At 40.5% G+C, this 12,083-nt stretch overlaps 1 protein-coding gene across 1 annotated transcript in view; it reads right to left on the reverse strand.

The window, feature by feature from the left end:
- ranbp2 (RAN binding protein 2) overlaps positions 1-12,083 on the reverse strand; it is a 110,830-nt gene that overhangs the window by 62,572 nt on the left and 36,175 nt on the right. Inside the window, exons 9-12 of the mRNA XM_060929172.1 lie at positions 10,665-10,843; positions 10,146-10,327; positions 4,146-4,269; positions 3,532-3,693 (exon numbers count right to left, since the gene is read on the reverse strand). Coding sequence (XP_060785155.1) covers positions 3,532-3,693; positions 4,146-4,269; positions 10,146-10,327; positions 10,665-10,843 — 647 coding nt within the window. The remainder of the gene's footprint in view (positions 1-3,531; positions 3,694-4,145; positions 4,270-10,145; positions 10,328-10,664; positions 10,844-12,083) is intronic.

Raw genomic sequence — 12,083 nt, forward strand, 5'->3', positions numbered from 1 at the left:
AGCTGATTACATACGGGCATTGCATAATTTGCATCCTGGTATTTTGCGCTTCCAAAATGGCAAATATCAACAACAACAGAACTGCGTGTCTTCCAGTGTTGCCAGATTGGGCGTTTTAAGTGCATTTTGGCAGATTTGAACATATTTTGGGCTGGAAAACGTCAGCAGTATCTGGCAACACTGGTGTCTTCATCCACGTTGTTTTCCCGGAGCTTGGTGATGCCATGACAACCGGGAAAAGGAAGTATATTTTCACGCATGTGCATATTTCATTTCCGCATTATTACTATCGTATAGCACGGTCGCAAAAACTGCCGTGTGAACGCAAGTGGGGCTGCACCGGTGCTAACACGCTTCTCTCTAGTAAGCAGGTTTGTGACGTGTGAACGCTCCACAAAATTTACACCAGTGTAAGATATATCGCAACAAAATACATCGGTGCAGCATCGATGCAAATATGTGCCGTGTGAACACCCCTTTTGTCACACATACGTTTCTTCAAATAATTTCTGCTTTGTAATCATTTTGTTTTGGTCAAATAAACTTTCTGAAACTGAAAATACATTTTGCAAATAAAATACTGAATTATTGAACAAACTCTAAGCCATAGTGATAAGAAACTGACTGAGAAGTTAAGCAGATTACACTAAACTAAAAATGAACTGATTTTCAATGCTGGACACAAACCATTTAGTGTGCACGCGCGCGCACACAAATGATATTCAATACAAGAGCGAGAAACAGCATTGGCTCCATGAAATTCATGAAAGCAAGATCCTGTTCCACAGAGGAACACACAGGATGTGGGGCACCCAAATGAAGTCTCCACACATCTCCCAGATCTTACTTGATGGTAATTCCTAAACCAGAATATCAAGGACGTAGTAGCTCATCTGGCCTGCCAACCATGACTCCCAAAACATCAAACGGAACTGAAATGTGACCATGCGAGAGAGGACCAACCTCTACGACAAACTGTTTACAACAGGAAAATCAACAAAATGACTAAATTTTGTTCACCACGGGAAGATCGACCCAAAACATCGATCAGAACTGAATTTGCATGATAAATGAGAGAGGAAATGCAATTCTAGTCAAAAGAAAATGTGTTAAGTCGACCTAACTACTAATTTGTTTGCAAAAAATTGACAATACAATGACCAAGTCTTGTACAGGACTAGTTCTTTCAAACAAAGACAGAAATCCATTGAGAATTGACAGAGGAGATGCGATTTAACTGAAAATAAACAAAAGTTGTCACAGGAAAATTAACAACCAAGTTTTGTTCCTCAAGGGAAGATCGACCCAAAACAATCAGAACTGGAATCGGATGAGAAACAATTCTAGTAAGAGGCCTGGAAAATTCGTTAATTTGGCCTAATTAGTAACTCGAGCAAAAAACAAAACAACGACCAAGTTTTGTGCGGAGCGATGAGTTCTTTCAAATGAAACAGAATGCATGTAGAATGCAATTGTATTTCACATCACCTGCTCGTCTTAGACACACACCAACCCTTTCTCCTCTGATAGGGTGCCATTACTTTTGTCCTGATTGAAAAGTTGATTGTATTGGGTGTTAAAATATGGATTGGGTTTGAAATTGCTTTTCAAGATGAGATTCACAAAATGTTTATTAAATCGGTATAGAAGATGCTAAGAATACTCTTAAAGTGCTGATGACATGTTTTTGACATCTTTGGCGATGTTTTAGAACATAAAAAGTAATTCCTGATGATCCATATATTAATTCACGAAGGCGCCTATTTTACAAGTTATGATAAAAAACGCAGCTATTTGGGCAAATTTGACAGGGCTGCAGCCCCCAGGAGACGAAAGAGGAGGAGGAGCTATATGACGTCAGCAAAAGAACTTTCCTCCTAACTTACCAGTTTGTTGTTGATGCGGCAGGTGTTCAGTTTGTCATTATTATACATTTTATATATATATATATATATATATATATATATATATATATAGTTATTATGCCTTCGCGTTGTGTTGCCGGCTTTTGCTCCAAAACCCACAAGGATGGGGTAAGTTTATTCAAGTTTCCCAGAGATCCCGAGCTGCATGCGAAGTGGGTGAAGCAAGTCAGGCGCACTCGTGACAAGTGGGAGCCCTCACCAACATCCGTCCTGTGCTCTGAACACTTCAATTTGGATTGTTTTGACACCCTTCCCAGCTTAAAAGAATTTCTTGGGTGCTCAGTTCAGCACAAACGTGTGTTACTACCATCAGCAGTGCCTACACAGTGTTGCCAGATTGGGAGGTTTCCCGCCCAGTTGGGCGGTTTCAAGTGCATTTTGGTGGGTTTTGAACATATTTTGGGCTGGAAAACGTCAGCAGTATCTGGCAACAGATACTGCTGACGTTTTCCAGCCCAAAATATGTTCAAAACATATTTGAGCCCATATTTTGGGCTGGAAAACGTCAGCAGTATCTGGCAACAGATACTGCTGACGTTTTCCAGCCCAAAATATGTTCAAAACCCACCAAAATGCACTTGAAACCGCCCAACTGGGAGGGAAACCTTGCAATCTGGCAACACTGCCAGTATTCCAGAGGGGGTCTACTAGTAGCTATGCCGGATCCAAAGACAGTCCTCCTGTCAGAACATGTGTTGTGAAACGACATAAGATAAAGGTACGTAGAGCTATAGATTCTACATGATAATCATAAATGTAATCATAAAGTCGGCGTGATATCAGTCATGTATGTGCTTGTGAAAGCTTGCGGCTTTCATGTAACTGCCGCCTAGCAACGAGAGGCAAAGGGTAAAGAGGGTATGCTATCATAGATTCTATTCGGAAGAGATCAACACAATTCTAGACTCCCAGAAGAGGAAGAGCTAGCACTAGAGAGTTCACCGGCGTTTTCATGCGCCATTTCCATTGAGTAGAGCCAGAGTAGAACAGCCAGTGAACCGCAGCGTGTTCTTCCGCTGACGTCACAACATGGCCGCGAGCCACGGACCCAGTTTTCTTGCGCTGTGCAATTAAAAGTTGGATATTCGCGTAACAACAGCTTCTTTTCACGTAATTATAACAGAAATCTAGCATGTTTGCCATGTTGTATAGTTTATTTAAGAAATTGCATAGAGTCATGTTCGTGTCATCAGCCCTTTAAGCTTTTTTTATTTTGACATTTCGGAAAGTCAACATGACGGACCATCGTTATTGGCGCACGGAGACACCGACATCCACCAGAACAGAAGTGGGCGCTTCCGATTGCTAGCCATAACCTCAAGAGACACTAACTCCTCAGACTCTCAGTCAGCAAAACAAAACTAATAAATAAATACTCCAGAAAGATCAATGGTAACACATCCTGGTTCCTTTTTCAAAATAAAAAGTATAGTGTTCATGTATCCACAAGCACCGTACTAGCTCATGAATGACGGTTATACTACAGCAAACGCGTCCGCGCCCGCTGCGGGAGAATTCTCCGGGGCCGTCGTCAGACACAGCGGGGTATTGATTGAAAGCCAAATCAGAAATGCAAGCATAAGAAAGTATGATCGTGTATATTTACCTGTATGTCCTTACTAGCGAAATGCATGAATAATGGATCGAGGGGCTCAGGAATGCTGCGTCTCTTCTCAATTTTCTCAAGCAAAGGGAGCACAACATGCCAGTAGTGCACACTACGGCCAACGTATTCTTTCTGGTCATAGTAGGAGTTCACACCATCGCCCTGCAGGGAGTTTAGTCATGTTACACAATCAATCACCAACAGTGCCTTTAATCCTAACAAACAGCAAATATGTAGCCAAGAGGCTGTGAATCATTTCCTCTCAATATAAAGACTGGTAAAAAGAGTTCACAGGATGCATGCGGTGAAGGCTGGAAATATATTAATCTGTCAACATATTTGGTTCACAGAAGCAGCAGCAGTCATAGTAGACATCCTGGATAAAATTACCAACACAAACAATACAAAGTAGCTGATGATTAAATAAATAAATAAAGTGCACTTCAGATAAAATAAAGCCTAAACACATCTGGGTCACAATTGGGTTGATGTGTCCATATCTATAACCAAGACATTTATAACTGTACATCTAAAACAAGACCTGACGATCATAGAGCAGATTTCTTAAATGGTTTATTTAAAAAAAATTATTATTATTATTATTTTTTTTTTACCATGACACTGAGATGTTTGGCCCAGTGGATGAGCAGCGCAGGCTGAAGACCATGTTTCTCTCTCGCTCGCAGGGTGCTCAGGCCATGTTGGACGATCATTCGCAGTTTAGCAGATGTATTGGGTCTACAGACGGAGACAGAAATTTAAAAAAAAAAAAAAAATGCCACAAGGACTACATAAACCAAATACATACAGCGCAACCCTGCTACAATGAACTCCTTGGGGAACGTCCAAATAGTTCGTTACATCAAAAAGTGCGTAATACTGAAACGGGCCCACTTGGTACACCCAGAGGTTGACAAAGTACCCAACTTCATTATTTAAATCAATCAAAGTACAGATCCCACTGGTCAAATATTACTCTGATACAAGTGAAAAAAGTTGCACAGTCAAATTTTTACTGAAGTTAAAGTACTGAAGTACTTGCTTTTAAACATACTTAAGTATTAAAAGTACATTTTCTGTCAACGCATTGTTGTATTACTGCCACAACGCTTACAAAACCTAACGCCGTTACCAAAGACAGAAATGTGAATTCACAGAATGAATGCATGCTGTGCCATCATGGTGGTTTAACGTTAAGCTAGCTAGTCAGTGAAACTCCACCTGACATGCTAGCAAACGCTTTTCAAACTCAAAATCATATTGGGTAGCTAATTCTACGAGAAAAGAAAGATTTCTACATTGTTTATTTGGCAAGATTATGCTAAAACATATTTCTGAAAGGACTTCAGATAAGTTAATGTTATTCATGCTAGCATAACTCCATTTTTACATGCCAACTAGCTGTGTGTAAATGTTAGCCGTGGACAAGGCTACGGCAACTTGGCGGGCAAATCCATAGAAAGTCCTTTGACTATCAGACTGCATAGCTATTGCAACATTATTGAAAGCACGAAAAACCCAGACAACTTCGTTGCAGGCTTTCTCTTGGAATAAAACGTTTATATACCTCAATATGCTTCCGCAGGTTGGATGGCGAGTTTTTGTAGGCTGTGATGTGGTTCGTTTTCGGTAAACAAAGCAAACATTTAAAACGAAACGAATCTATAATCCTTTCAGAAAACTGAAACATGGGTTCATGGGCCATGAGTGTGTACGTTCTCCAGAAGACCCGCCTCCTTCCGTTCTGCCATCAACTGATCGTGTTAAATAACGCTGCTGAGAAATCATTGAACTGGATTTTATACAGTCTATAGACGTGACCCTAGTGATTACTGATCGGCTGTCTCAGTGTCACCTGCAAATAACATATGTTTTAGAAAAGAAAAAAAAAAAACATCCACTTTCAAAAGCCACTTCATAGTAACGAGGACCTTGATAGAAATGCAGTGGAGTGAAAAAGTACGATTTGTCTTTCAAATGTAATGAAGTTAAATTCATAAGTTTCCAGAAAAAAAAAAACAACTCAAGTAAAAGTACAGATACTCAAAAAATGCACCAAGTAAATGTACTTTGTTGCTGTCCACCTCTGGCTACACCACTCACTCACGTTATATGCAAAATATTCGGCACATTCTCCTCCTCACAAACTTCTCCTTCCGAGTCACTATCACAGCTCACTGACCGAGTTAAAGGATCACAAACTGAGGCGATGAGTTCTTCTTCATCTATTATGGAAATGACGGCGGTTAGCAGCGTATCACTGTCAACGCTCACCCACTGACTCGTGAGGTTTTCTAAATCTTCACCATTCAGCTCATTCATGTGCTGATATTTATATGTCGTGCTGCAGGGCTGGGGGGATAAAAACACAAGGTCCTCGTTACTATGAAGTGGCTTTACACTTTAATTAGGTGTTAAGTTTAGCGGTATCAGCAGTCATTTCGTCCTTTTATCGATCATTCAGACCCTCCAGGATTTCGCTATGTTGCGATTTGCAACTTCAACGCAAATTCAATCAATCCCCGCGAATTCAGGGCGGTGTTGCAATTATATCCAATCACCGCAACTTTCCCGTCTTGAGGTGACATCGACAAACTACCTTCCGCCTTACTTCCGTGTATACGTTCAAGAGAAGCAGCATGTGCACAGTGTTGCCAGATTGGGCGGTTTTAAGTGCATTTTGGCGGGTTTTGAACATATTTTGGGCTGGAAAACGTCAGCAGTATCTGGCAACACTGCATATGCGAGTCAGTGTTTATGTAGGCTTAAGTTCTGTTACTGAAAGTGTGTTATGTTTACAGTGAAGGACTGTGTGCACTTCACATTATTTTTTTACTTAATACAAGAAATTAATGGATGCCAATATTTTTGCCAAAATGGTATTTTATTTTCCATTGTTTAGGCAGCTTCAGCATCATACGCGTACTGTGAGATTCTGTTCAAATTGTTTTTTTTTTCTTCTATGAAGCCTGAGCCATTTATTTTATTAGTTTATAATTATTGTTTAATTTAGTCTTCAGGAGAGACTGCCTGCACACAGTACTAGTATTAGCAGGTTTTTTTTCTTACATGAAAGCTGAGGCATTTATATTATGTTTTAAGGTAACTTCATGTTGTGCTGTGAGGTTCTATGCACTTTAACTTTTGAACCAACAGGTGCATTTGGATAAGTAAAGCCTATTTTTCTGCATTTTTGTAGTCCTGGTAATCTTTTATATTGATAGTTGTTTATAGGACCATTTCTCAGTGTCTTTTTTTTTATCAATAGTTTTTCAGTAATAACTTAATATTTAACATGATCACTCAATTTTAAATCACAAAAAGAGAAAATCACAACAATTTCTTGCAACTTTCACTTCCTCCCGCAATGTAATCGCAACAAAAACCTAAAAAACACTGCAACTTTCATCGCAAATTTTTGGAAAACCCCCCGCAACATCAGACATTTTAGCCCGCAACAATCACAAAAAAGGCCCGCGGAATCCTGGGGGGACTGATCATTTGATTAAGCGAGGCTCATTAAGCCTTTGTTTTATGGCATTAACACGTGTTGTTAACTTGACTAAAGACTTGATTACTTATTGTTCGTCTCTGGTGGGAAAAGGAACAAATGGCTCAGTGTGTCATGCAAGCAGGCGAATGATGGATGCAATTGCAGGAAGTGTGTTTATTTACAAACAGGCAGGCAAACAGTTCAAAAACAGGGTTGTGAAATGGCCAACGGTCACAAATAGAATGGTGGAGGCAAAGACGAAAGGCAGAGCCCAAATACACAAAGTAAAAACACAGATACAAAGCTTGGTAACATGAGACACTCGGTACAGCGCATATACTTCACCAGGTCTGTGTGTTTTGAGAGTCCCTATAACCACACGCTGTGATTGCACTCTTATCTGGAACAGGTGCATAGTACCGGAATTAGTCCTAATGGTGCTCCGAGCACCAACGTACATGGACATTACCATTATTTTTTTTTTTGAAGACGAAGATTCAGATTCGTTGTCACTAAAGGCAGAGATCAGGAACTTAGTGAGTTATATGCAAAAGTTCGTAGCAAAGGAGTTTGTTATAGTGAGGTTGCAGTGTAGATACTCCAAGTAATATTTCGACAGAGTGTCACATCAGTAGCATTTTGCGAGTTCACATGGTCAAAATCATGCACATTACATAATTTTAAATATTCTGTAGGATTTTCATTTTTTTAAAAATAAATTAACAAAAAAGAAAATTTCAGGTAGTGGATTCTCACCCAGTGTGAGTGCTTTAATACTGTATTAGTTAAGGGGTGTGCACACTTACACAACCAGGTTATCTTTTCTCCTCTATAATATATGTGTTTTTCACTTGGAGATACGCAGAACCATGGCCTCACTTTCTTTTATAAATGCCTTGAGACCTCAAGAATGGCACAGGAATAGTTTTAAGCATTAACAATAAATCTAATAGTAATTTTTACGATTAAAATGATTCCTACAGGTAGCGGTCTGAGTGAATGACCCTGACGTCCATAACGTCACAGTAGGAAGTCTATCGGTCTCATCGCCATTTCCGCTATACTAAAACACAGAGCTTACTGCAACTCCGATCCTCCATTTTGAGCTAATTTATCGCCATGCCACGTAAATGTGTTGCTGGCCGGTGCAGCAACACAACAGAAGGTGGATTTACGTTGCATTCATGGCCCAAGAATGTTCAAACTGCAAAGATTTGGACGTGCTTTGTGATTTGTTCACGGGCACATTGGGTGCCTACGAAGTGGTCTGTCCTCTGCTCTGCACATTTTACTGAAGACTCGTACGAGACCTCTGATCTGTTGAGGAGGGTTGGCTATAAGCCCGTATTGAAAGAGGGTGCAGTACCAATAATTAAATAAAACTACAAGTATTTATTTTATTATTAAAAAAGGAAAGCAAGTTCAGTTGTACTAGTTCTCCCGGAGTGTGAGCCAAAGGTTGTTGGTAAAACCCAGGACGGAACGGGATGTTATATTGCTTGGGCAGTGACCTCCCCGCAGTTGTTGATAAAACCGGTGACGTCCCGTTCCGTCCTGGGTTTTAGTAATTGCCTGAGCCGAGCAGTAATGGCGGAGTACTCAGTATGGAGAAAATGGAGAATGAGTGGACCAGCCGTCTGATTTCTGCACTGGATATCGCTGCCATCTCGCCCTTATGTGGAAGAAGCGAATGAATGGAGAACTGAACGAACAACTGAAAGTCTGATTGTTTCAAAACAAATCGGCCACAAGATCGGCCTTCAAGAAGCGAGAACGCAGACGGGTAAGCTCCAACTCTCATTTGTTTACCTGCATTTAGATTATTATATGTAACTTGTATCGTGTGTTTAAGTAACCGGTAAAAGATTATTTAATTTGCTTCAGAATGTGATTCTCAGTTCATCTGATTATTTAATTAGCCTTTTACATTTTATTAGTGAAAATGCATGCATGTTGCATAAGTTATAACACCTATCCTGTTTTAATGAGAGTCAGCCCACAATCAATGAAGTCAAATCAGTCTTAGTTGAGCAAGTCAGTAACGGTATTTCTTACTTTCACCATGAGTTTTTATTTATATGACTTTGGTCAATAGCTGGAAAAGGCTTCGGCCTTAAAGTGCATATCACGGGTAAATTCAGGAACGAGATCAATGTAATTCTCCTATTTTATATTAAACTTTGGTCAAATATCGGTCACATTTTGTGCAATTTTTTTTACCTTGCGCAATACCAGAAAAATTCAGTTGAAATCAAGCCATTTGAGGCGAATTGGTCCACCTCTGAAAAAACTTGGCATTTGGATTTCCCGGCAAACATTGATTTTCGTGATGCCATGTGCAGGACGCCTCCCTCTGAATCCTACGTCAGCGCTGGTTTGTTTATGAGAAAACGACCTGGTGGTTTTCTGCAAATTTCTTCAACGTTATCACGTAATTATTAAAATGGTTAACAGATGTATATAGGAGGGTGTAGCAACATTACATTCTTCATCCAAAGGTGAAGTAACATTGCGCTCAGGTGACAATTCCATATTTCAGTGCAAAATCGCTAGCTGCTAAACTTGGTCTACACAGGCTGTGCACTGAAACTGTGCAAGCTCTCGCAGCCTGCTCGCGCTTCCGCAGGTGACATCAAGAATCTGGCTCCAGACTCCCTTGGGATTTTTCCAGACGCATTTTTTTTTTTTTTCTGCTGTAGACAGATGGCCTTGTGCAAAATTACCCTTCTGGATGAGTGTGTAAAGGGACATACTTTCATATTAAAAAAAAAAAAAAAGAATTTGGTCCAGGATATGCACTTTAAAACCGGTTCCTGCTGTGACGTCACACACTCAGGGCTGGCTGGCTCAGCGGGGAAGCTCGAATGCCAACTTTGCGGTCGATTTTAACTCTCAAAAATATACATTTTTTTATTCCCATTTATGCAGCATACAAGAGATAAGGATAGAGATCCTATCCATTCAGAAATTTATTTTAAAATAAAACTTCCGCGTATCTCCTTTAAATTCTGTTGCTTGTTGAATCACATGCAAGGTGGGAAAAGATCTGACATTTGCCTTGGTTTAGTCTTTTACATAAAAATAATAAACCCTGCCATGTAGCTGTCTTTTGCTGACTTACATTGCTTTTTTATGAATGAGGCTATAGACTGCATCCCACCACTCCCTCTGTCTCTCCGACGACAAGAGTTTCATAAGCTGCGATGGTAAACATCTGGGCTCATGCAGGCGTGAACTGGCAGAAATCTTTGCTGTTTCTTGCAGCTGAGTGTGACTTGTGAACACCACACCACACAGAAACACCTGAAACAATTAAGAGGAACGAGATTAATCCATCAGGCTCTGAACAAAATCAACAGTAATAAGAATGACACTGTTAAACAACCGAGATTGAGGATTCGATTATATGTGGAGCTTAAGCTGTACAAGCGCCTGTATATGAGCTGTTACTACAGAAACGATAACATTAGAACAAGCGTCTTAATGCTCAGGCTACATCCAGAACTACCTGTGATGTTCGACAAAAAACAGTCAGATTTGAGCATTCAACTGCATGTGTACATCATTATGCAAGTCACATCACTGGAATAAACCCTGCTTAATTAAAAATTAAAAAACCCCACCACACAACAGCTTTCACCTCAAGGTCAAGCAGACAGATTGACTCCGGAGCATTGGTGTCCAGTTTGAATGTCTCCAGAGTGAGACGAGGAAAGAGCTGCTTCAGCCAGTCTTTCACTGCGGGTCTCTGGCCCATCATTGACCACTGCAATCCCAGCCATGTCAGGTGTTGCAAATCCCCACAGTGCAAGACGGAACCTAAGAACACAAATACAGAAAAGATCATGCTGACCATAACATTTGCTGTCATCTGGCACGGATAAACCAGCTGGTAACAAACTCGCCCTCTCTTTGATACGTAATTTCAGATTTTATTACTGTGTAGATAATTGTACGCCTCCGTGCTTTTGTAGTTCCTTAGGTCCTCGCCATTAACGCCCTCACCAAGAATAAAATAATCGAAGATGTCAATGTAGCTGATGTCGGGCCACAACTTCATGTCAGCTATCCATTCCGTGAGGGCAGACGGATGGGGCACTCTGACCGTATTATCCCCAGAGCATGGTGGAAAATCCGGCCTAACAGTCATCTTTGATCTTACCTACCGAGCAGTTCGCGTTAGCTAAAAACGTCAACACAGTGGAGTGGAAGAAAGAGCCCAGCTTCCACTACAACGCAGCAATGAATCATGGGAAAGGTCAGAGTTCGAGAAAGTTGTGGATATTCATACATACTTAAGGAACGTCACTACGACGTGTCCACCTACACGTCAGTCGACTGCTTCAAGACTACACAGGAAGCCCAAGTTCAGCTAAAATTTCATTACAAAGCAGTAGGGCTCTAACGATACACCCAACTCACGATTCAATTCGTATCGCGATTTTTGACCCATGATTCGATACGCCCACGATTTTTTTTTAAATATTTTTTTAAAGTAGTAAATTTGACTTATTAACATTTACTTACTTACATTAACTATTTAATAACAAATAATTCAGACCACTGCAGAGAATGAGTAATATGTATGCAAAAATGAACAAATGTATATCCAAAGATTGTTTTATTTCTCAAAATAATACTGTTGAGCCGGAAGCTCTGTTTTTTCCGGTTCTGAAAAAGTCATTTTTCCAAATCGTGTAAATCCGTTAAGATTTTTTTTGAGGGGTGGCTCTCTCACTGTCTCACTCTCATAGGGCCAATGATTTTCTGTGATCGCGGAAAACAGATGGAAATTACGGAATTTTTATAGTGAAACATTGCTCGCGTGTCAAAATGTAACTGCCGCAGAAGGTTTCCACCCAAGCAGACATGCCTTCAGTGTTGCCAGATATTGCTAACGTTTTCCACCCCAAAATATCTTCAAAACCAGCCAAAAAGCACCTAAACCTGCCCAATCTGGCAACACTGCATGCCTTTCCGGTCAAGTGATTGTGATTGGCTTGTGGCACACCTAGCCAGCCAATGAGCTGCTTGTTTACAGATTCGCTCCCCGCGTCGC

The sequence above is a fragment of the Neoarius graeffei genome, chromosome 9 (assembly GCF_027579695.1).
Source record: "Neoarius graeffei isolate fNeoGra1 chromosome 9, fNeoGra1.pri, whole genome shotgun sequence".
NCBI classification, from domain to species: domain Eukaryota; kingdom Metazoa; phylum Chordata; class Actinopteri; order Siluriformes; family Ariidae; genus Neoarius; species Neoarius graeffei.